Source organism: Oncorhynchus keta, chromosome 34 (assembly GCF_023373465.1).
Source record: "Oncorhynchus keta strain PuntledgeMale-10-30-2019 chromosome 34, Oket_V2, whole genome shotgun sequence".
Taxonomy (NCBI): domain Eukaryota; kingdom Metazoa; phylum Chordata; class Actinopteri; order Salmoniformes; family Salmonidae; genus Oncorhynchus; species Oncorhynchus keta.
In genome coordinates, this window is record NC_068454.1 from 55170037 (window position 1) to 55197193 (window position 27157).

At 42.8% G+C, this 27157-nt stretch overlaps 1 protein-coding gene across 2 annotated transcripts in view; it reads right to left on the reverse strand.

Annotated features, from left to right (window-relative positions):
- Positions 1-27157, reverse strand: part of LOC118367300 (zinc finger protein 236-like) — a 92906-nt gene that overhangs the window by 50537 nt on the left and 15212 nt on the right. For both annotated transcript variants that reach the window (XM_035750623.2, XM_035750622.2), the window contains exons 6-14: positions 24747-24919; positions 19749-19871; positions 19108-19281; positions 14362-14539; positions 12198-12470; positions 7677-7880; positions 7455-7587; positions 982-1242; positions 446-690 (exon numbers count right to left, since the gene is read on the reverse strand). In XM_035750623.2, coding sequence (XP_035606516.2) covers positions 446-690; positions 982-1242; positions 7455-7587; positions 7677-7880; positions 12198-12470; positions 14362-14539; positions 19108-19281; positions 19749-19871; positions 24747-24919 — 1764 coding nt within the window. The remainder of the gene's footprint in view (positions 1-445; positions 691-981; positions 1243-7454; positions 7588-7676; positions 7881-12197; positions 12471-14361; positions 14540-19107; positions 19282-19748; positions 19872-24746; positions 24920-27157) is intronic.

Here is a 27157-nt window from a genome sequence, read left to right on the forward strand (position 1 = left end):
CAAATATATTTTTTTTAGCATTTGTCATAGTTTTGCTCTCGCTTTTAAATTATTTTTCTTACAAGTTTGTGCATTTTGATGTCTTATTTTAGTTTACAATTATATACATTTTGCTTTCAATTGTTTGGTTTTTGATTTCAACATACATTACTTCACCCGTTCTCGAAAATATAATGTTTACATTGTCAACTTTATTTTTCATGTTCACGATTTATTTAATTTTGAATTCAATACACATGGTGTGAAATTGACCCCATTGATGTGGCAGCAGGCCTATAAAGTTGTGGCATGATTGTCATCGACATGAAAAGACTATGTTCAGACTGCACAGAATCACTGATCTGGCAATCACCATGCGTCCCTAATAACTATGGTTTACGTGTTCAAGACCAGTGAGTCTGTGCCTTGTCTAAACTGATGCCTTCTAACATGCTGACACTCTTACCCTCTTCCTGTCCCAGGGGCTGGTCACTCAGCTGGGTCTCCAGTGACACCTGTTGGCCGCCGTCCACCACCTGCGTCTGGCCCAGTTCCAGCATGCCCTGCTGCTCCGAGCCCAACGTGGGAGGAGCCTCCTGCTGTAGGGTGCCGTCCTCCAGCTCGTGGGTCACGGTGGTGCCATCCATGGGGTCGTCCAGCGGCGAGGGCTCCGGGTTCTGCTGTTGGTGGAGCTGCTGGGCCAACTCATACCTGGGAGGGGGAATGAGGAGGTGGATTCAGGTTGCTTACTACTTTGACCTACAAAACAAACAGAAATCAGCCATTTCTTATGGAAAGATTTGACATCTAGAGATTTAGAGTTGAGAAAGATTCGATTTCACACAAATTTCAGCAATGTGACAATAACCAAATTGGGAGAGCGACGCAGTGCTCGCCACTTAGCTAGCCAGTATTATTGATCACAGTTTTTACTTTTTCCACCTGGTCAGATCACATGACCTGAAACAACTCTGTGCCCGACAACACATGAGCATTACTAACCTGTGGGTCTTCATGTGCTTCCTGCAGTTGGGTGAGGACTTGAAGGTCTTCTGGCAGTAAGGGCACATGTAGGGCCGCATGTCGCTGTGGGTGGTCATATGGCGGCGCAGGCTGCCGCTGGTGGTGAACGTGGTGTCACAAATCAGGCACTTGTAGGCCTTGAGGCCCGAGTGGGTCCGGATGTGGGCCTTCAGCACCCCCGAGGAGGCAAAGCCCTTACTGCACTGGACACACTTGTACGGCCTCTCTCCCGTGTGAGACCTGATGGAAGATGACCGAACAATGTTAATATCATGAGACAGACCGTGCATTCAGAAACTATTCAGACCCCAAGACTTTATACACATTTTATTATGCTACAGCCTTATTCTAAAATTGATTACAAAAAATATATGTATATATCCTCAATCTACATACAATACCCCATAATGACAGGTTAAAAATATTTTTGCATAGTTATTACAAATAAAAAACTCCAAATTGAGCACAGGTGCATCCTGTTTCCATTGATCATCCTCAGAAGTTTCTACAACTTGGAGTACACCTGCAGTAAATTTAAATGATTGGACATAATTTGAAAAGGAACACACCTGTCTATATAAGGTCCCACAGTTGACAGTGCATGTCAGAGCAAAAACCAAGCCATGAGGTCGAAAGGAATTGTCAGTAGACCTCCGAGACAGGATTGCGTCGTGGCACAGATCTGGGGAAGGGTACCAAAAAATGTCAGCAGCATTGAAGGTCCCAAAGAACACAGTGGCCTCCATCATCCTTAAATGGAAGAAGTTTGGAACCACTAAGATCTTCCTAGAGCTGGCCGCCCAACCAAACTGAAAAGGGCCTTGGTCAGGGAGGTGACCAAGAACTTGATGGTCACTCTGACAGAACTCCAGAGTTCCTCTGTGGAGATGGGGGAACCTTCCAGAAGGACAACCATCTCTGCAGCACTCCACCAATCAGACTTGTATAGTAGAGTGGCCCAACAGAAGCCACTCCTCAGTAGAAGGCACCTTAATAAGGACTCTCAGACCACGAGAAACAAGATTCTCTGGTCTGATGAAACCAAGATTATATTCATTGGAATGAATGCCAAGCATCACGTCTGGAGGAAACCTGGCACCATATCTACAGTGAAGCATGGTGGTGGCACCATCATGCTGTGGGGATGTTTTTCAACGGCAGGGACTGGGAGACTAGTCGGGACCGAGGGAAAGATGAACAGAGCAAAGTACAGAGATGAAAACCTGCTCCAGAGCACTCAGGACCTCAGACTGGGGCGAAGGTTCGCCTTCCAACAGGACAACGACCCTAAGCACACAACCAAGACAACGCAGGAGGCTTCGGGACAAGTCTCAATGTACTTGAGTGGCCCAGCCAGAGCCCGGACTTGAACATCTCTGGAGACACCTGAAAATAGCTGTGCAGTGATGCTCTCCATCCAACTTGACAGAGCTTGAGAGGATCTGCAGAGAAGAATGGGAGAAACTCCCCAAATACAGGTGTGCCAAGCTTGTGGCGTCATACCCAAAAAGACTCAAGAAGACTCGAGGCTGTAATCGCTGCCAAAGGGGATTCAACAAAGTACTGAGTAAAGTGTGATATAATTTTTTTTTCATACATTTGCAAAAATTACCGACAATGTTTTATACATTTTGCTTTGTCATTATGAAGTTTTGTGTGTAGATTGATGAGGGGAAAAAACAATTAAATCCATTTTAAAATAAGGCTGTAAGGTAACTGTAATGATTTTCTTCTGGTAAAAGAGAGGCGGCCCAAAATGCAGCGTGGTGGTTATTAATGTTTTTAATAAAGACGACTATACATGAACAGACTATATAAAACAAGAAAAGTGAAAACCTAAACAGTCCTATCTGGTGCAAACACAGAGACAGGAACAATCACCCACAAAACCCAACACAAAACAGGCTACCTAAATATGGTTCCCAATCAGAGACAATGACTAACACCTGCCTCTGATTGAGAACCATATCAGGCCAAACATAGAAATAGACAAACCAGACACACAACATAGAATGCCCACCCAGCTCACATCCTGACCAACACTAAAACAAGGAAAACACATACGAACGATGGACAGAACGTGACAGTAACAAAATGTGGAGAAAGTCAAGGGGTCTGAATACTTTCTAAATGCACTGCATCATCACAAGAACAGAAAGGCCCTCACACTGAATATGCTCCCAAAGACCACCTTTACTGACAACGTTTTGATCCGCAAGAATCTCCCTCTGGTCATATCACAAACACTTTGCATATCAACCCTGGGTATAGTAGAATGTTATGAATGTAATGTTATGACAGGTGATGTTATGACTGGGTGTGTTATGGTCAATGGCTCAAATTAGGGAGAATAAATATTTCTATACATGTCAAGGGACTCGAACTTGCAAATCCTAAAAAAAAACTGTAAGCATTATACGTTATGATTGGTGTATGCAGTAAATTCCCTCTGAGGAACACGTTTATCAGTATAATGTGACAGAGTTTTGACTTGGGCTCGGTCCTAGGTCTAAAGTAAACAGACAGGAGGGAATACAGAACATCAATCTCAGATAGGCTGAGCAGAGCAGCGAAGGCAACGTCGTTATTAAGGTTTTATATTATATTATATTAACATTAAGGTCAACTTTTGTTTCCTTGTTTATCGAGACTGTGACCTTTATTAAATAGGCTGTTACTTTTTTCTTTTCCCCACAGTAGTGAAAAGAAGAAACATTTTAGTGAAAGGGGAAGATTCGATGTGTCAGCCCAAAGGGCAAAACGACATCTTGAGAGAATCAATGAATATCGCTCGCCAATTACTCCTTGGAGCCCCAAACTTCAATCTCCCATTTTTCTCATCCTAAGAAAAAAACTCAGAAACTGAATGCAATACTCATTGTAGAGGGATTTTGTTCCTGTGGTAAATGGCGGGATGACATTTTCCAGATACATTTGCTAGTTAATGGACCTGTAATGACTTAGGCTACTGAAAACAAAAATAAGACCTATCCATCACTGTGACATTACACGTTATTCCTGACAACAACCTGGAGATTAAACCAGACAAAATAAAATGGCCTGTCACACATTTTAGTCATTTAGCAGACGCTCTTATCCAGAGCGACTTACAGGAGCAATTACTGTTGTGGTTACTGGCCCAACGCTCTTATCCACTAGGCTACCTGCCACCCCACATCTGAATATTTCTCTCCCCCTCTCGGTCCCTAAATCCCTTTAAATCTTTTCCCTTTGTACATGTTTTCCTCTCTAACTGGCCTGTCCTATCATAAACCCAGGCCCACAGGGCATAGACAGTAGACATTAGCCAGACCTGGGTTCAAATTGTATTTGTTTTCTATACTTTAAATACACTACATGACCAAAAGTATGTGTACACCTGCTAGTTTAACATCTAATTGCAAAAGTATTGCTGCCAAAACAGCCTCTACTCTTCTGGGAAGGCTTTCCACTAGATGTTGGAACATTGCTGCGGGGACTTGCTTCCATTAAGCCACCAGAGCATTAGTGAGCATTAGTGATGTTGGCCGATTAGGCCTGGCTCGCAGTCCGTGGTCCAATTCATCCCAAAGATGTTCGATGGGGTTGAGGTTAGGGCTCCGTGCAGGCCAGTCAAGTTATTCCACACTGATCTCGACAAACCATCTGTATGGACCTCGCTTTGTGCACAGGGGTATGGTCATGCAAAAACAGGAACGGGCCTTCCCCAAACTGTTGCCACAAAGTTGGAAGAGCAGAATCGTCTAAAATGTAATTGTATGATGTAGCGTTAAGATTTCCCTTCAACGGAACTAAGGAGCCCAGACCATTATTCCTCCTTCACCAAACTTTACAGTTGGCACTATGCATTGGGGCAGGTGGCGTTCTCCTGGCATCCGCCAACCCAGATTTGTCCGTCGGACTGCCAGATTGTGAAGTGTGAATCATCACTCCAGAGAACGCGTTTCCACTTCTCCAATGGCGGAAAGCTTTACACCACTCCAGTCGATGCTCGGCCTTAGCATAGTAATCTTAGGCTTGTGTGCCACTGCGCGGCCATGGAAACCCATTTCATGAAGCTCCCGACTAACAATGATTGTGCTGACGTTGCTTCTAGAGGCAGTTTGAAACTTTGTAGTGAGTGTTGCAACCGAGAACAGACCATTTTTTATGCGGTATGCGCTTCAGCACTCCGCACTCGCGTTCTGTGAGCTTGTATGGCCTACCACTTCGCGGCGCCTAGACATTTCCCCTTCACAATAACCTCACTCACGGTTGACTGAGGCAGCTCTAGCAGGATAGAAGTTTGACGAACTGACTTGTTGTAAAGGTGGCATTCTATGACGGTGCCACGTTGAAAGTCATGGGCAATGGGTGTGGCTGAATACACACATTTGAAGGGGAATCCAAGTACTTTTGTATACACTACCGTTCAAAAGTTTGGGGTCACTTAGAAATGTCCTTGTTTTTGAAAGAAAAGCAAAGAAAATTGTCCATTAAAATAACGTAAAATTGATCCGAAAAACAGTGTAGATATTGTTAATTTTGTAAATGACTATTGTAGCTGGAAACTTCAGATTCTTTAAGGAATATCTACACACGCGTACAGAGGCCCGTTATGAGCAACCATCACTCCTGTGTTCCATTGGCATGTTGTGTTAGCTAATCCAAGTTCATAATTTTAAAAAAGGCTAATTAATCATTAGAAAACCCTTTTGCAATTATGTTAGCACAGCTGAAAACTGTTGTGCTGATTTAAAGAAGCAATAAAACTGGCCTTCTTTAGACTAGTTGAGTATCTGGAGCATCAGCATTTGTGGCCAGACACAAATAACTTTATTCTGAAACTCATCAGTCTATTCTTGTTTTGAGAAATTTCGAGAGCAAAACTATGGCAATTTTCCATGCGAGAAATTGCCAAGAAACTCATACAACGCTGTGTATTACTCCCTTCACAGAAGAGCAAACTGGCTCTAACCAGAATAGAAAGAGGAGTGGGAAGCCCTGGTGCACAGTTTGAGAAACAGATGCCTTACAAGTCCTCAACTGGCAGCTTCATTAAATAGTACCCGCAAAACAACGTCAACAGTGAAGATGCGACTCCAGGATGCTGGCGTTCTAGGCAGGGTTGCAAAGAAAAAGCAATATCTCAGACTGGCCAATAAAGATTAAGAACACAGAAACTGGACAGAGGAAGACTGGGGGAAAAAGTGTTACCTCTAAGTTTGAGGTGTTCAGATCAAAGAACAACATTAGTGAGATGCATAAAAAAATGAAAAGATGCTAGAGGAGTGCTTGATGTCATCTGTCAAGCATGGTGGAGGCAATGTGATGGTCTGGGGGTGCTTTGGTTGAGGTAAAGTGGGAGATTTGTACAGGGTAAAATGGATCTTTAAGAAGGAAGGCTATCGCTCCATTTTGCATACCCTGTGGACGGCGCTTAATTGGAGTCAAATTCTTCCTACAACTGGGCAATGAACCAAAGCACAGCTCAAAACTATGCAAGAACTATTTATGGAAGAAGCAGTCATCTGGTATTCTGTCTATAATGGAATGGCCAGCACAGTCACCGGATCGCAACCCTATGGAGCTGTTGTGGGAGCAGATGGACCGTAGAAGTGCCCATTGAGCCAACCCAACTTGTGGGAGGTGCTTCAGGAAGCATGGGGTGAAATCTCTTCAGATTATCTCAACAAATTGACAACTAGAATGCCAAAGGTCTACAAGGCTGTAATTGCTCCAAATGGAGGACTGTTTGAAGGACACAATTATTATTTCAATTAAAAATAATTATTTATAACCTTGTCAACATCTTGACTAAATTTCCTATTCATTTTGCAACTTATGAACGGTAATGTATATACTGTACTTTAACTGCGTTTGATCAAGTTTGCCTGGCACTCTAGGCAGGCTCAATAAAACCCTCAAAGTATTTGAAAGAAAACAAATACTACTTGAACCCATGTGTCTGCCAGTGGATCAAACCCTCTGCCATGTGCTGAGCCCTCCTCTCCCTGCCTCCTTGTCCATCCCCGGGCTCTGCTCAGCCCGGCTCATCCCTCTCGCATCAAATGAGGAGCTAATGCCCCTAAGCCACAGGGGTGGACTCTAACTCCACTGATAACGGCAGCTCAGCAGCTGTCTGACATGCTACAGCAGGCTTATCCCAGTGACAAGGTACAAGAGGATCTAAACTGAGGCGAAATATATAACTTCCTCTCACTACTATATATCCATGCACTGTATCAGAAATACATTCACTGGTATATGTCGGCTGCTTCAGAGAGGATGATATTTTTAAAGGAATACATGTGAATACAAACTGTGTGTGTGTGTGTGTGTGTGTGTGTGTGTGTGTGTGTGTGTGTGTGTGTGTGTGTGTGTGTGTGTGTGTGTGTGTGTGTGTGTGTGTGTGTGTGTGTGTGTGTGTGTGTGTGTGTGTGTGTGTGTGTGTGTATAGAGGATAGCTGTACCTAACGTGCTGCTTGAGGTGGCTGGATTTCTTATAGGCCTTGTTACAGCAGGGACACTTGTATGGCCGATCATTGTCCACCATCTCCAGGTATGTCTGAAAGACCAGGCGAGGGTTCTGGGACTGGATGAGACCTGGGGAGGAGGGGACAATATGAACAAAGTGCGTGTGTATGTGTGTGCATGCGTGAATGTGAGGGAGCGAGCGAGCATGCATGCGTTACCGAGGTCCGTGATGAGTATGGGCTCTTGCAGGGGGATATCAGGCAGAGGTAGGTTGCTCTTGGACACCTTGGTTCTGTGGATTTTGCGTGGGAACTTGTGCTTCTTCTGCTGCAGGCTCTTGAAGTGGGAGGCGATGTGCGTTTTTCTGTGGCCCGACGTACGGAAGATCTTGTCACAGTGAGGGCACGGGAACGGACGCACACCTGACAACAAGAACATTCACCTCAGTTAGCACGTAGAATGAAATAACAATAACGAGAACAAACGGCATCAGTTTTGAAATGGAAATGTATTCATGTCAGTTTAATCAAGAGACACGCTAGAGAAAATACATACTTAAACAGTATCATGTTGAGTAGGCCGAAATCGATTTAACGTACCAATGTCTCCTGAGAGATGACATAAAATCAAAAGAATCCTGTGGAACGCCAACGCCTAAAGTTGTCAGCCGAACTACTGTACTCTCATACTCGCTTTAAAGACCTTCACTTTTCTTTTTCAAGCGGCTATAGTACTGTTTGTCCATTTTGAGACGCCATAGCCACGCCATATACGATTCCTCCGCATAGTCAGAATTAATCTAAGATAGATTTCTATAGTTGTCATTCATTTTTAAGTTTTTGCAGAAGAGATCTAAAATCGCTCAATTTTACATCTAACTAGAATGTTTGGTGCAGTATTTTCCAATATTTTTTTGTTGCATGAAAACGAGTCATCTCTTTGAATGACAACAAAGACTTTATTGAAGAATCCCTACTGTTGACCAATCACAGAAAAAGGGGCGTAGACTCGCTTGACTCCAGCTGCCCGAACAACTGAAAAGAACTTCACCGAAGTCCAAAAATGTTGTCATAATACGACTCTGGAAAAAAATAAGAGACCACTGCAAAATTATCGGTTTCTCTGGTTTTATTATTTATACAGTTGAAGTCAGAAGTTTACATACACTTAGGTAGTTTTTTCAACCACTCCACAAATTTCTTGTTAAACTATAGTTTTGGCAAGTCGGTTAGGACATCTACTTTGCGCATGACACAAGTCATTTTTCAAACAATTGTTAACAGACAGTATTTCACTGTATCACAATTCCAGTGGGTCAGAAATGTACATACACTAAGTTGACTGTGCCTTTAAACAGCTGGGAAAATTCCAGAAAATGATGTATAGCTTTAGAAGCTTCTGATAGGCTAATTAACATAATTTGAGTCAATTGGAGGTGTACCTGTGGATGTACTTCAAGGCCTACCTTCAAACTCAGTGCCTCTTCGCTTGACATCATGGGAAAATCAAAAGAAATCAGCCAAGACCTCCACAAGTCTGGTTCATCCTTGGGAGCAATTTCCAAACGCCTGAAGGTACCACGTTCATCTGTACAAACAATAGTACGCAAGAATAAACACCATGGGACCACGCAGCCGTCATACCGCTCACGAAGGAGAAGCATTCTGTCTCCTAGAGATGAACGCACTTTGGTGCGAAAAGTGCAAATCCCAGAACAATAGCAAAGGATCTGGTGAAGATGCTGGAGGAAACAGGTACAAAAGTATCTATATCCACAGTAAAACGAGTCCTATATTGACATAACCTGAAAGGCCACTCAACAAGGAAGAAGCCACTGCTCCAAATCCTCCATAAAAAAAGACAGACTACGGTTTGCAACTGCACATTGGGACAAAGATCGTACTTTTTGGAGAAATGATGAAACAAAAAGAGAACTGTCTGGCGATAATGACCATTGTTATGTTTGGAAGAAAAGGGGGGAGTGTTGCAAGCCGAAGAACACCATCCCAACCGTGAAGCACGGGGGTGGCAGCATCATGTTGTGAGGGTGCTTTGCTGCAGGAGGGACTGGTGCACTTCACAAAATACATGGCATCATGAGGATGGAAAATTACGTGGATATATTGAAGCAACATCTCAAGACATCAGTCAGGAAGTTAAAGCTTGGTCACAAATGGGTCTTCCAAATGGACAATGACCCCAAGCATACTTACAAAGTTGTGGCAAAATGGCTTGAGGACAACAAAGTCAAAGTATTGGAATGGCCATCACAAAGCCCTGACCTCAATCCTATAGAATATTTGTGGGCAGAGCTGAAAAAGTGTGTGCAAGCAAGGAGGTCTACAAACCTGACTCAGTTACACCAGCTCTGTCAGGAGGAATGGGCCAAATTACACACAACTTATTGTGGGAAGCTTGTGGAAGACTACCCAAAACATTTGACCCAAGTTAAACAATTTAAAGGCAATGCTGCGAAATACCAATTGAATGTATGTAAACTTCTGACCCACTGGGAATGTGATGAAATAAATAAAAGCTGAAATAAATCATTCTCTCTGCTATTATTCTGACATCTCACATTCTTAAAATAAAGCGATTGATTTTTACAAGGATTAAATGTCAGGAATTGTGAAAAACTGATTTTAAATGTATTTGACTACGGTGTATGTAAACTTCCAACTTCAACTGTAGGTAAGTGTTCGGGTAAAATGGAAATGTTTGTTTTATTCTATCAACTACTGACAACATTTCTCCAAATTCCAAATACAAATATTGTCATTTAGAGCATTATTTGCAGAAAATGACAACTAGTCAAAATAACAAAAAAGATGCAGTGTTGTCAGACCTCGAATAATGCAAAGAAAATAAAGTTCATAACCATTTTTATACAACACAATACTAACGTTTTAACTTAGGAAGAGTTCAGAAATCAATATTTGGTGGAATAAGCCTGATTTTCAATCACAGCTTTCACTCGTCTTGGAATGCTCTCCACCACCATCATTACATTTGCTGATGACAACATTGCGGACAGCCTATAGGGAGGTCAGAGAACTGGCAGTGTGGTGCCAGGACAACAACGTCTCCCTCAACGTGAGCAAGTCAAAGGACCTGATCATGGATTACAGGAAAAGGCGGGCCGAACAGGCCCCCATTAACATCGACAGGGCTGTAGTGGAGCGAGTCGAGAGTTTCAAGTTCCTTGGTGTCCACATCACCAACGAACTATCATGGTCCAAACACACCAAGACAGTCGTGAAGAGGGCACGACTAAACCTATTCCCCCTCAGCAGACTGAACAGATTTGGCATGGGTCCCCAGATCCTCAAAAGGTTCTACAGCTGCACCATCGAGAGCATCCTGACCGGTTGCATCACCTCCTGGTATGGCAACTGCTCGGCATCTGACCGCAAGGCACTACAGAGGGTAGTGCGTACCGCCCAGTACATCACTGGGGCCAAGCTTCCTGCCATCCAGGACCTATAAACTAGGCGGTGTCAGAGGAATGCCCAAAAAATTGTCAAAGACTCCAGTCACCTAAGTCAAAGACTGTTTTCTCTGCTACTTCACGGCAAACGGAACCGGAGCGCTAAGTAAGTCTAGGAACAAAAGGCTCCTTAACAGCTTCTACCCCCAAATCATAAGACTGCTGAACAATTAATTAAATAGCCACCCGGACTATTTACATTGACCCCCCCCTTCCCATCCATTTGTTTTGTACACTTCTGCTACTCGCTGTTCATTATCTATGTATAGTCACTTCACCCCTACCAACATGTACAAATAACCTCAACTAACCTGTACCCCCGCACACTGACTCGGTACCGGTGCCCCCTGTATATAGCCTTGTTATTGTTATTTTATTGTGTTACTTTGTATTAGTTTATTTGGTAAATACTTTCTTAACTCTTCTTGAACTGCACTATTGGTTAAGGGCTTGTAAGTAAGTATTTCACGGTACGGTTGTATTCGGAACATGAGACAAATAAAGTTTGATTTGATCCCTGTATCTTTGTAGTGACTGGGTGTATTGATACACCATCCAACATGTAATTAATAACTTCACCATGCTCAAAGGGTTATATAATCAATGTTTTTTGTTTTTACCCATTGACCAATATGTGCCCTTCTTTGCAAGGCATTGAAAAACGTCCCTGGTCTTTGTGGTTGAATCTTTGATATTCACTGCTCGAATACGAGGAGGGCTGTTGCGGTAACCGTATTACCGCCACACCGGTGGTCACGAGTCATGAAGGCAGTCAAATTCCACATAACCGTTTAGTCACGATAATTAGGCTCCTCCAAGCTCTGATAGTAACCTACCAAACTTGCTAACTGACTGGTACTCAGCACTCTATTGTCCCTCTAAATCACTCTGAAATCAATGCAAATGTAATCTAAAATCTAATCAAACACTTCATGAGAGCCCATGAGCCCATGTTGATCAACATTTCTATAGGCTATGCAATTGCGTGAAAAAACAGAGTGATGGCCTCTACTAAATAGAGGAGGATTCCATCAGCTTTATATAGACTAGGCCTACTATATTTATTTCACAACTTTCCTAATATTAACAAATATTAAGCACAATGCTTATCTTTACAACAGGAGTATAGCCTACCTGGCTGGCATGAAAATTAACCAAATGTGTATCTATGAATACAATCAAAATGGTTGAGTTCAAATCTCAGTTGGTGCTAATATCACACCATAATGACAACGCCATAGTAATCACTCACCTGTATGTAGGCGCATGTGGACCTTCCTGCTGCCCGACGTGGAGAAGCACTTCATGCAGCACTGGCACTCGAAGGCCTTGACGCCTGTGTGTGTCTTCATGTGGGCAGTGAGGGTGCTCTTGACGGCAAAGGCGCGGAAGCACTGCTTGCACTTGAAGGGCTTCTCGTGTGTGTGGATGCGGACGTGGCGCACCAGGTCGCTGGGCTTCTTGAACTCCTTGCTGCAGTAAGGGCAGCTGTGCCACCGCACGCCGTTCTCCTCCCTGATGGAGCCTATGGGGAAGGGGGAAAGAGGTGACATGGGTTGTGTTCATTAAGCACCAAATGGAAGAAAGACAAACTGAAACAGGGAGAGACTACCTTGGACCTGGCCAATAACAAACATTCATTTTTGTGTTAGGTTTCAAAACGTTTTGTTATAGTGTGCCCTAATGGATACGACACCGGTCCCACATGAGGCGAGCAGGCACAGAGCCGAGACTAAATACACTTAAATTCCATCAATTCCGGGTATCAATTGAAACTCCCAATATATAGTGCATTTAGAAAGTATTCAGACCCCTGGACTTTTTCCACATTTTGTTATGTTACAGCCTTATTCAAATATTATTTAAATTGTTGGAACCCTATAATGCCAAAGCAAAAACATATTTTTTTTTTTTAAATTCTTTGCAAATTTATTTAAAAAATTTAAACTGAAATATCACATTTACTTAAGTAATCAGACCCTTTACCCAGTACTTTGTAGAAGTACCTTTGGCAGCAATTACAGCCTTGAGGCTTCCTGGGTATGACGCCAAAGGTTTGGCACACCTGTATTTGGGGAGCTTCTCCCATTCTTCTCTGCAGATCCTCTCAAGCTCTGTCAGGTTGGATGGGGAGAGTTGCTGCACAGCTATTTTCAGGTCTCTCCAGATATGTTCGATCGGGTTCAAGTCCGGCTGGACCACTCAAGGACATTCAGACAATTGTCCTGAAGCCACTCCTGCTTTGTCTTGGCTGTGTGCTTAGGGTCGTTGTCCTGTTGGAAGGTGAACCTTCACCCCAGTCTGAGGTCCTGAGCGCTCTGGAGCAGGTTTCTATCAAGGATCTCTCTCTGTATTTTGCGCCGTTCATTTTCCCCTCTGCCCTGACTAGAACCTTTCATCTTTCCTTCGATCTCGCAGGGATGGTTTCAGGCTTCCTTCAGACCTGATGCTTGGCATTCAGGCCAAAGAGTTTAATCTTGGTTTCATCAGAACAGAGAATCTTGTTTATCGTGGTCTGAGAGTCCTTTAGGAGCCTTTTGGCAAACTAAGTGGCCTGTCATTTGCCTTTTAATGAGGAATGGCTTCCGTCTGGCCACTCTACCATAAAGGCCTGATTGGTGGAGTGCTGCAGAGATGGTTGTCCTTCTGGAAGGTTCTCCCATCACCACAGAGGAACTCTGTCAGAGTGACCATATGGTTCTTGGTCACCTCCCTGAACAAGGCCATTCTTCCACCGTTCGCTCAGTTTGGCCAGGTGTCCAGCTCTAGGAAGAGTTTTGGTGGTTCTAAACTTCTTCCATTTAAGAATGATGGAGGCCACTGTGTTCTTGGGGACCTTCAATGCTGCAGACATTTTTTGGTAGACCTTCCCCAGATCTGTGCCTCGACACAATCCTGTCTTTATGGACAATTCCTTCTGCCTCATGGCTTGGTTTTTATGCTCTGACCTGCACTGTCAACAGTGGGACCTTGTATAGACAGGTGTGTCACTTTCCAAATCATGTCCAATCAATTGAATTTACCACAGGTGGACTCCAATCAAGTTGTAGAAACAGCTCAAGGATGATCAATGGAAACAGGATGCACCCGAGCTCAATTTCGAGTCCACTAGCAAAGGGACTGAATACATTTACAAAGACTTTTAAAAACCTTTTTTCACTTTGTCATTATGGGGTATTGTGTGTAGATTGACAAGGAAAAACATTTATTGAACCCATTTTAGAATAAGGCTGTAACGTCACAAAATGTGGTAAAAGGGAAGGTGGTCTGAATACTTTCCGAATGCACTATATGCAATATACCTGTTTACTGTCAATGGACATTTCACGCGCTAGTAAACTGATGGGAGTTGAAACGGAACGGAGAGACGGTGAGATACACAAGCACACATGGACATTATTTGGGGTATGCCCTACCTGGCATCTGTACAGGTTTTTTGAAGATACTTTTCTTCTCCTTCTTGGCGGTTTTGTCCTGGCCTGGTAACTTCTTACTGTCAGGTAGCGCCCCCTCAGCGGCATGGCTCTGAGTCTGTCTAGCCGCTCCATTGGTCTGGGACTGAACCACGCTCAACCCACTGTTCTCCAGGGCTTGCTGTGTGGGTTCAGGGGTGACAGGGTTTAACAAAAAACTGTGACTAATACTATGAATTAGTACATTTTTTTCCCATCCACATTATTGGATAATACTGTGCTGTATGCCTCGATCACATTATTAGAGCTAGGCTACATGACGCTAGGGATTAACACCGGTAACCAGGATCCCGGGACTATCCTGGGCCCACTCTTCACATTTCTCCAAAAAAGGGAAATTACAACGTTTTACCCCAATGTCGCACTAATGCAATTCCACAGAATACACAACATGCGCCGTAGCAGATTTGCAATAAATAAAACATCACATTATCCAAACAGGTTGTCGCAAAGAAGCCTTAAGCCTAGTGTATTTACTTCACTGCCAGACTGCACACAAGACCCCAATGAAGTTCTCATCAGAAGCAAACTGAAAATTCGATCCCGGTCCAACCCAAGCCTTGTCTGACATTTAAAGTGAGCCAGAAACGGATTCCCATTCAAAACCAGGTTTAAAACCAAGATATGGTCACTATGCCAGGGTTCTCACAAAACAATAATAATAATAATAATATATGCCATTTAGCAGACGCTTTTATCCAAAGCGACTTACAGTCATGTGTGCATACATTCTACGTATGGGTGGTCCCGGGATCGAACCCACTACCCTGGCGTTACAAGCGCCATGCTCTACCAACTGAGCTACAGAAGGACCACAAGATTGTCGCTGTGTCACTATTTAAATAATTCACAGCAAGTGAAACTGATATTTAGTAACGACACAGTAACTTTGATTGCCAATGACATTGTTGTGAATTGCGAAATCATTTTCCTCAATTAATTCAGCGCATTTCAGCAGTAGGCCTAGGCTATCTGGACACAGAGCACACACAGAGTGCACCCCGAAACCGTCTATAGCGTTGTCGAATAACACCAACTTTGTAATCGCCATCAAACAAAAGTAAATTGAGCAAAATTGCTAAGCTTCCTAGATAACCTCCAACGAATGACAGGAGATATTCTATTTGGCTAAATCTAGTTGATGATTATACAGATCGCAGATCAGCTCAGGAATAACGGGGAGATGGAGAGAGGAAATTGTTTAAATATCAAGGTGTTATATTTTATCTATGTTTAAAAATGTAAATATCCATATCTACCGTAATTGCTGGACTATTAAGTGCACCTGAATATAAACCGCACCCACTGAATTATAAAAAAATATCTATTTTGTACATAAATAAGCCACACATGTCTATAAGCCGCAGGTGCCTACCGGTACATTGAAACAAATTAACTTTACACAGCCTTTAAACGAAACACGGCTTGTAACAAAAATAAATAGGCTTTAACGAAACACGGCTTGTAACAAAAATAAATAGGCTTTAACGAAACACGGCTTGTAACAAAAATAAATAGGCTTTAACGAAACACGGATTGTAACAAAAAATAAATGGGCTTTAACGAAACACGGCTTGTAACAAAAAACCTGTTGATGATAGTGGATTATTTGACAATGCTCCACGCTGTCAGCAGCTCTATTACCTTTTCCAACAGCCAGATCGATCGCCTTCAACTTGAAAGCTGCATCATATGCATTTCTCCGTGTCTTTTCCATGATGAGGGTGACAAAATGACTACCATAATCAGAATGATGGGAAGTTTGAGCGCGCTCGATTTACGTCACATTATGTGACGGTGCTCAGTTTTTTGGCGGCATGAATCTTGTGAAAGCGGGAAAAATCCATAAATTAGCGGAGTCATTGTATAAACCGCGAGGTTCAACGCGTGGGAAAAAAGTAGCGGCTTATAGTCCGGAAATTACGGTACTCTCACCATTTGTTGATCACACATTCTCTAGGGAAGCTCTCATAATGGGCGGCAATACAAGACAGCGCAGAGAAGCGCGTGAAATGTTATAGCGGTATTTTGGCATGCATTGGGGCGGCAGGGTAGCCTAGTGGTTAGAGCGTTGGACTAGTAACCGAGTTCGAATCCCCGAGCTGACAAGGTACAAATCTGTCATTCTGCCCCTGAACAAGGCAGTTAACCCACTGTTCCTAGGCAGTCATTGAAAATAAGAATTTGTTCTTAACTGACTTGTTCTTTGTTCTTAACTGACTTGCCTTGTTAAATAAAGGTAAAAAAATCAAATAAAATAGATGAGATGTGCTTGGATAATCAAACCCCTGGATTACAGAATATAGGTAGGATTTTTCATGCGAGACAGGAGTCAAGATTTTGGGCTTCAGCAGGATTGGGACGATAAGAAAATAGCCTTGGCTCTATATAAAGGCAATAGATAAGTATATTAGTCGATTTAGGCTACATTATTGCATGCTAAATGTTTCTGGTCAGTGAACGAATAAACGAGCTACCAGCCAGAGATCAATTAACCAAATATACAGACAGATTCAGTGAGGGGGGGGGGAAATCACATTGATTGACTATGAGACAAGTCACAGGCTTTTTGAAGGGAGTAAGACAGGCTACTACGCGAGTGAAGAGAAAAATCCACTTGCATAACATTCAAAACGTTCTGATCAGCTAATATAATGAGCAAACTAGTATAAAGATGATCATTAGCACACACCTCAATTGAGATCCAGTAAGAAAGAAAATCCCCAACGCTTGCCTCAAAGCAGTGCGATGGCGCTGTCCCAATCAAAACAGTGCTGAAATTATCATCTAGGTGACCCCACCCACACACACACACACACACACACACACACACACACACACACACACACACACACACACACACACACACACACACACACACACACACACACACACACACACACACACACACACACACACACACACACACACACACACACGACTATTGCTTTAAATGAGCATAAAGGGTTGGATATGACTTAGAATTAGTCCAAGCACTAATTTGATACATGTCTTCAATTGCATTAGCCTACTTTAATCTAATATTTTCATCATTCAGTTGATCATAATTAACTTCTTGGGGGGCAGTATTGAGTAACTTGGATGAATAAGGTGCCCAGAGTAAACTGCCTGCTATTCTGTCCCAGATGCTAATATATGCATAGTATTAGTAGTATTGGATAGAAAACACTTTGAAGTTTCTAAACCTGTTTGAATTATGTCTGTGAGTATAACAGAACTCATATAGCAGGCGAAAACCTGAGAAAAATCCAACCAGGAAGGCTTTTAGTTTTTTAACTTGGCCCCTATTGTAGATACAGCTATTGGTTATGTTACACTTCCTAAGGCTTCCACTAGATGTCAACTGTCTTTAAAACGTTGTTTCAGGCTTCTACTGTGAAGTGGGACCGAATGAGAGAGGAATGAGTCAGATGTCTGGCAGATTGCCACAGGCTCTGAGGAGCGGTCACGAGAGAGTTAGCTCTCGTTCCATTGCTTTACTACAGACGGGAATTCTCCGGTTGGAACATTATTGAAGATTTATGATAAAAACATCCTAAAGATTCTATACTTAGTTTGACAAGTTTGACAAGTTTCTACTGGCTGTAACGAAACTCCGACGTTCAGCTGGACCTGAACAAACTTTTGGATTTGTTTACCAAACGCCCTAACAAAATAAGCTATTTGGACATATATGATGGACATTATCGAACAAAACAAACATTTATTGTGGAACTGCGATTCCTGGGAGTGCATTCTGATGAAGATCATCAAAGGTAAGTGAATATTTAGAATGCTATTTTTGACTAATGTTGACTGCGCAACATGGCGGATATTTATTTTGGCTGGTTTGGGGTTCTGAGCGCCGTGCTCAGCTCATGCTTTTTCCGTAAAGTTTTTTTTAAATCTGACACAGCGTTTGCATTAAGGAGAAGTGTATCTAAAGTTCCATGAATAACACTTGAATTTTCATCAACATTTATAATGAGTATTTCTGTGAATTCATGTGGCTCTCTGCACAATCACCGCATGTTTTAGAACTACTGAACGTAACGCGCCAATGTAAAATTTGATTTTTTTATATATAAATATGCACTTTATCGAACAAAACATACATGTATTGTGTAACATGAAGTCCTATGAGTGTCATCTGATGAAGCTCAAAGGTTTAGTGATTAATTTTATCTCTATTTGTGCTTTTTGTGACTCCTCTCTTTGGCTGGAAAAATGGCTGTGTTTTTCTGTGAGTTGGTGGTGACCTAACATAATCGTTTGTGGTGCTTTTGCTGTAAAGCATTTTTTAAATCAGACACTGTGGCTGGATTAACGAGAATTTTATCTTTAAAATGGGGTAAAATACTTGTATGCTTGAGGAATTTTAATTATGAGATTTTTGTTGTTTTGAATTTGGCGCCTTGCACTTTCACTGGCTGTTGGCGAGGTGGGACACTACCGTCCCACATATCCCAGAGAGGTTTTTAAGGTGAGTGTTCCTCTCTCTGAGCTTTTTCTAGGCCCAATGGCTGTTTCCCCGTCTCCTCACGTGTGTGTGTGTGTATATGCGTGTGTGTGTATACACATGTATCCATGAGTGTGTGCGTTCGTGTGTCTGTGCGTGCATGTACGCTTATGCGCATGCGTGTGTATGTACATGTATGCATGCATTCCTGAGTGTGTTATGGTTCCCACCTGTAGGATGTCCTGGTTGATGGCCGTCTCCATGGTGATGGTCTGTTCTTGGGGCTGTGACTGGTTCCCCTCCCCTGTCACCTGCTCTGACAGCTCTAGGAGCTGCTGGATCACGTCAGTCACCACCTCGCTGCCCTCTGACCCCGCAACGCCCTGACCCGACTCCTCCACCTCCTACGGGACAGCGAGGGAGGGTGTGATGGTGGAGAGAATGAGAGGAGAAAAGGGAATACTGAGAATGGAAGAGGTTAGTGTATCTGTGCAGCGTAGAGCATTTTCTATCTTTCGTTTTTTGCAGTGCATCATTGATAAGCGAACATGTTTTTATGGAAGCCTAGTTCACCTAATTACTAGTGAACCTGAACACCTGCTTTTCAAGGTTCCATTTACTTACAAAAACACAATGACATATTATGAAAACGAGAGGCTTTTTTATATTGAGACCCCTCTGAAATAATCACATAAGAATCTGCATGTAGTGGTAGAGCTACAGGGAGGTTCCAGTGTGGGTGGGTGTGTGTGTGTCTGATCCCTCAGCATCAGGCTAGCTGCAGCGTGAGGCAACAAACTGAATGCAGAGGTCAGAAACCGAATCAGGAGAAACTTCCAGAAGTTCACATCATCTGCATGCACTCGCTCACCTGTGTGTTGGCCGATTCCTCAATGAGCAAGATGTGCATCTTGCTGATGTGGGCGTTGAGACTGCCCAGCTTTTTGAACACACAGCTACAGTCCATGCATGGGAACAGTGGCACTCCCGTAAGCTGAAGAGACACATATACAGGAAACAAAGTCAGTATACACACACAACTGTGAGTATTACTTTATATTAAATGAGCTGTTAAAGGCCTAAATGCTTTCATTGGATATGATGCCGTTGGGAATTAGCAGAAAGCTACATTCTTCGTCCATTTTTATATTAAAAATAAATTATTTTACATTAGGTAAAAATAAACTACCTAATGCCATGTCATTCTAATTTAATACCAACTAAGATGTGCACTGAGTGTACAAAACATTAGGAACACCTTCCTAACATTGAGTTGCACCCCTTTTGCCTTCAGAACAGCCACAATTCGTTGGGGCATGGACTCTACAAGGTGTCGAAAGCATTTCACAGGGATGCTGGCCCATGTTGAATCCAATGCTTCCCACAGTTGTGTCAAGTTGGCTGGATTTCCTTTGGGTGGGTTCTTGATACACACAGGAAACTGTTGAGCGTGAAAAGAACTGGAATGCTGCTGGGTTTGAAACTCAAACCGGTGCGCCTGGCACCTATTACCATACCCCATTCAAAATGACACCGAAATCTTTTGTCCTGCCCATTCACCCTCTGAATGGCTAACATACACAATCCATGTCTCAAGACTTAAAAATCCTTCTTTAACCCGTCTCCTCCCCTTCATCTACAATGACTGAAGTGGATTTAACTGCCCATAAGGGATCATAGCTTTCACCTGGTCAGTCTATGCCATGGAAAGAGCAGGTGTTCCTAATGTTTTGAACAATCAGTGTATACATTATATATATGTTATCTTCAGCCAAGACAGATATTACAAATATCTATCTATCTTCTGATTATTTTAAAAGCAAACTAATATAAGGCAGCAATTAGGAGGATAGAGAACAATTTCATGCAAAAAACCTTGAGATAATCTAAAAACAATCCCACTTCCCTGTCCATACTCCAGATGCTGTCATGAAATGCATTCCCACTCACATCCGACTTTAATATATTCATAAAGCCCGTTCATAAAGCCGAGGTCCTGACTGCCAGAGTAGGCTGAAGGACACTCGTGAGAATCACATGCATTATTCAAAAAAAAGTTGAATAAATATGATTTGGAGCTTTCGGGGCAGATTCAAATCAACTCACCGCATCATTGCCAATTAGCACTGACGGACAACAACACGCTACAGGCGCTCTTTAGAATCTCTTCCCCATTCGTTTAAAAATGGTCGGTTGATAAAACGATCACATGTATTTGTTGTGAGGGGTGGGGTGGGGAAAATTGAAAGGCTATCTGATTGAGTTGGCCCCTCAATCTAAAAGGACGAAGCCTCACATTTGCATGTCCTCATTTGCATCGATGTAAGTAATGGTGACTACTGGACACATATTCGATGAAAGTAGCACTCAGATCCAGAAGAGCATACAGCCAGTCACTCAAAAACGGCTGCCTATAAAACACCAACTCCTCGAATAATCCAGAGACTGCTTTTCATTTAGGATCATTATGGACCGTCAAACATGTGAAAATATCACATTCGATGTGTGCAATGTTGCTACATCAGTAATAGAAGCTTCTGTTTCATAAGAATGTCCTATATTATTTCCGTATATCTAACTGATTAAAGACAAAGGGGCAGGGGGGGCGGGAGGGGGTCAAAGGTCAGAAGACACAAGACCCACCTTCACATCAAATCCATTTCCTACCATTGACAATGTATGATTTTGTCTGTGATCAGAATGCATGAAGAGGCATTTTTAAATGAACAAGCTCCGTTGCAGACAGTGCAATAGAATGTAAGCCTTATTTTCTGAGTGGTAAAATGTGACAGCAGATCATGAACTATTGCAGCATTAGTCTGGATCCATCCATCGATCTGTGTGCCCTGCCCTGCATCCCTGACGGAGTCATCTCTTCATGTGCCATTACCTATTCATGACCCCACAGAGCTGCCTCTCCATCGAGGCTACAGGAACTGGGAGCTATCCTCGCTCTCTCTTCCTCTCCATTAGTCGCCTTCATTTTTTATGGGCCTGCAACCGACGGAGGAGTCATGCTCTTCTATGGACATTACAGGATATTGAGGGAGCCTAAAATGACCTGGCTGGCATATAATAGAGAAAGAGCCAGGTCTTGCGTTCAGCTAGATGACTCATAAGATACATTTTCGAATGACATAGGCACATAGGTGACGAGGACAATTAACAGTAATTTAAGCTCATTCTCTGTCTAGGAGACTGAAACATTTTTTACGTGCAACAGAGTCTTGCTCTATTGAAGCAATTGAGCCGGGAGGAGGGTGACCGTGTGTGGGAGTAAGTGAGAGAGAGAGAGAGTGAGACAGGGGGGCCTGTCCAGAGACCCTTACACCATGCCCAGACAGGACGCGCACAAATATATTTTGTCCCCCCCACACCAAATGCGATCACGACACGCAGGTTGAAAAATCAAAACAAACTCTGAACCAATTATATTAATTTAGGGACAGGTCAAAAAGCATTACAAATGTATGGCAATTTAGCTAGCTAGCTTGCAGTTGCTAGCTAATTTGTCATATTTAGCTAGCTTGCAGTTGCTAGCTAATTTGTCATATTTAGCTAGCTTGCTGTTGCTAGCTAATTTGTCCTGAAATATAAATGTTGAGTTGTTATTTTACCTGAAATACACAAGGTCCGCTATTCTGACAATTAATCCACACATAAAACAATCAACCGAATTGTTTCTAGTCATCTCTCCACCTTCCAGGCCTTTTCTTCTTTGGACTCTATATTGCGATTGACATCTAACTTTCCTAGTATTACCACGACGACCGACCGACCGACCTCAGTTAATCTTTCAATCACCCACGTGGGTATAATCAATGAGTAGATGGCACGTGGGTATTTGCTTCTATAAATCATTGAGGAGATGGGAGAGGCGGGACTTGCACCGCGTTCAGCGTCACAAATAGAACTGACTTCTATTTTAGCGCTTGGCAAAGCAGACACTCGTTCGCGCACGTGAGTAGTGTGGGTGCAATGATTGAATAACACGTATGTGTACATTTATTGTGTACATTTATTTTGCAAAGCGAGTGGTGTGGTCAGCATTTTAGACTCTACCCTAGACGGTATATACAGTGGGGTCCGAAATTATGCACACCCTTGATAAAGATCAGTGGTGGAAAAAGTACCCAATTGTCATACTTGAGTAAAAGTAAAAAAGGTACCTTAATAGAAAATGACTCAAGTAAAAGTCACCCAGTAAAATACTACTTGAGTAGAAGTCTAAAAGTATTTGGTTTTCAATGCACTTAAGTATCAAAAGTAAATGTAAATCGCTAAAATATACAGCACCAGTCAAATGTTTGGACACACCTACTCATGCCAGGGTTTTTCTTTATCTGTACTATTTTCTACATTGTAGAATAATAACGAAGACATCACAACTATGAAATAACACATATGGAATCATGTATTAACTGAAAAAAAGTGTTAAACAGATCAAAATATACTTCAGATTCTTCAAAGAAGCCACATTTGCCTTGATGACATCTTTACACACTCACCTGGAATGCATTTCAATTAACAGGAGTGCCTGTTAAAAGTTAATTTCTGGAATTTCTTTCCTTCTTAATGCATTTGAGCCAAGGTAGGGGTGGTATACAGAAGATAGCCCTATTTGATAAAAGACCAAGTCCATTTTATGGCAAGAACAGCTCAAATAAGCAAAGATAAATGACAGTCCATCATTCCATTAAGACATGAAGGTCAGTCAATCTGGAAAATGTAAAGAACTTTGAAAGTGAGGTCGCAAAAACCATCAAGTGCTGTGATGAAACTGGCTCTCATGAGGAAAGGAAGACCCAGAGTCTGCTGCAAAGGATAAGTTCAGCAGAGTTAACTGCACCTCAGATTGCAGCCCAAATAAATGCTTCACAGAGTTCAAGTAACAGACACATCTCAACATCAACTGTTCAGAGGAGACTGCGTGAATCAGTCGTTCATGGTCGAATTGCTGCGAAGAAACCACTACGAAAGGACACCAATAAGAAGAGACTTGCTTGGACCAAGAAACACGAGCAACGGACATTAGACCGAAGGAAATCTGTCCTTTGGTCTGATGAGTATAAAATTGAGATTTTTGGTTCCAACCGCCGTGTCTTTGTGAGACGCAGAGTAGGTTAACGGATGATCTCTGCATGTGTGGTTCCCACCATGAAGTATGGAGGTGTGATGGTGCTTTGCTGGTGACAATGTCAGTGATTTATTTTGAATTCAAGGCACACTTGACCAGCATGGCTACCACAGCATTCTGCAGCGATACGCCATCCCATTTGGTTTCACTTAGTGGGACTACCATTTGTTTTTCAACAGGACAATGACCCAAAACACACCCCACACGTAAAGGCTATCTGACCAATGCGAGTGATGGAGTACTGCATCAGATGACCTGGCCTCCACAATTTCCCAACCTCAACTCAATTGAGATGAGTTGGACCAGAGTGATGGAAAAGGAGCCAACAAGTGCTCAGCATATGTGGGAACTCCTTCAAGACTGTTGGAAAAATATTCCTCATGAAGCTGGTTGAGAGAATGCCAAGAGTGTGCAAAGCTATCATCGAGGAAAAGGGGGGCTATTTTGAAGAATCTCAAATTTGGTTACTACATGATTTCATACGTGTTATTTCATAGTTTTGATGTCTTCACTATTATTCTACAATGTAAAACCCTAAAATGAGTCGGTGTGTCCAAAGTTTTGAATGGTACATACCCACACACGTTACACACACACACACGTTACCTTGTAGACAACTTTGAGGATCAGACAGGTGAAAGTTATTTGCCAATAATAATTCCACCCAGCCTACTGATTAAAGACAAGGGCCACAGAGATGTGCCAGGTGATGTAGTTAGTTGGTTGTTTTACCTCAGAGTGCACTCTCTGGACGTGTGAGTGCAGGTTGCCCTTCTGCGAGAAGGAAGCGGGGCAAAAGGTGCAGAGGTGGGGCTTCTCTCCCGTGTGCCTCACCATATGGGTCTGCAGCACCACTTTCTGGTTGAAGGCCTTGCTACAGTGGCTGCACTTGTACGGCCGTTCGCCTGGGTAGGAGAGGAGAGAGAATAGGAGGGAGAGAGGACACAAGTCAATACACCTGGGTGGTATAGATCAGTGGTTCCCAAATTGTGGGTCGGCAGAATTATTAAAGGAACTCAGTCAGGTGTTCAACTTACTTTTGAACGTTGTAATAGTAGAACGCACAAGGTGCAATTTCGAAATAGGGTATTGCATCATCAGTTTTCCTGTTGTCATGTCAGTCATTGCATACATCAGAGAGCTATTTAAGACATTTTAATCTCAACTAGCCAGCTAACGTGTTTTTGCCCATAGATTCTGTTGTAATGCTCGAGTCACTCACGAGGGGCTGTGAGTTCTCTGGAAAATAACGCATGACTTGGAATGTGTGAAACGAACTTTCCGCGGAGTCGCATTATTCTCCAGAGAATGCATAGAGTCCTATTTTATACCATGGCTATAATTTTACGTATTTGCCCGTAGAGATGTGACAACATTCACTGAAGTAGCTACCATGTTTACTAGCTAGCTAGATAGCTAGATAGCTAGAGTAGTTGCCCTGGTAACCAAACAAATAGACTTGCTAGCTGATATCCTAGCTTGCTATTATGAAAATCGAACTCAACAATGCCATTGATATTTTCAATTCGACTTTGGCTTTCAAAAGCAGCTAGAAAAAATAGAACATGTAAGAATGAACTACATTGCCATTGAATTATACCGTGCAATTATACTGTGCATTATAGGGAAATAATGCACACTCTAGAATGCCATTCAAGCCAATCAGAAACGAGTACTCAACAATCCCATGGTATAAAACTCATTATAAACTCGGTGGTTTGAGCCCTGAATTCTGATGGACCATATACCACGGGTATGACAAAACATTACATTTTACTGCTCTAATTACATTGGTAACCAGTTTATAAAAGCAATAGGCACCTCAGGGGTTTGTGATATATAGCCAATAAACCACGGCTAAGGGCTGTGTCCAGGCACTCCACGTTGAGTCATGCTTAAGAACAGCTCTTAGCTGTAACATATACGACACCTCATCGGGCCGTATTGCTTAAGTATACCTCGTTGGTGAGGTGTAACACACAATACTCAATACACCTGGGGTGTACAAAGGGAAAGGAGAGAGAAGAAGAGGGAGAACACACCACTAAATAGACCCATTCCCAGCACACGACACACTGACGTCAAGCACAGATGCGCGCGGCAGTAAAAAAATCCATCGCCATCTGTGTCCATTGAACATAGCCTAGATTTACGTTTTTATTACCTCTAAACAAAATACTTCTTGCTTGAACAGTCGCTAAGATTATATTTGGTTGTGATCTTTGGAAATTGTTTTATTTAGGATGCAGCAGTTGTTAGCTAGAATGCTAACGCTCATTGATATAGCCTGTAGCAAAAGCTAGCAAAGAGACATTTTACTGGTTGAAGTTGAACTTAGGACACTAAAGAGGCCTTTCTACTGACTCTGGAAAAACACCAAAAGAAAGATGTCCAGGATTCCTGCTCATCTGCGTGAACATGCCTTAGGCATGCTGCAAGGAGGCATGAGAACTACAGATGTGGCCAGGGCAATAAATTGCAATGTCCGTACTGTGAGATGCCTCAGACAGCGCTACAGGGAGACAGTATGGAGAGCCGATCGTCCTCGCAGTGGCAGACTACGTGTAACAACACCCGGACAGGATCAGTACATCCGTACATCACACCTGCAGGACAGGAATGGGATGGCAACAACAACTGCCTGAGTTACACCAGGAACACACAATCCCCCCATTAGCTCTCAGACTATCCGCAATAGACAGAGAGGCTGGCCTGAGGACTTGTAAGCCTGTTGTAAGGCAGGTCCTCACCAGACATCACCTGCAACAAAGTCGCCTATGGGCACAAACCCACCATCGCTGGACCAGACAGGACTGGCATAAAGTGCTCTTCACTGATGAGTCGCAGTTTTGTCTCACCAGGGGTGATGATCGAATTCGCGTTTATCGTCAAAGGAATGGGCGTTATACCGAGGCTTGTACTCTGGAGCGGGATCGATTTGGAGGTGGAGGGTCCGTCATGGTCTGGGGCAGTGTGTCACAGCATCATCGGACTGAGCTTGTTGTCATTGCAGGAAATCTCAACACTGTGTGTTACAGGGAAGACATTCTCCTCCCTCATGTGGTACCCTTCCTGCAGACTCATCCTGACATGACCCTCCAGCATGACAATGCCACCAGCCATTCTGCTCGTTCTGTGTGTGA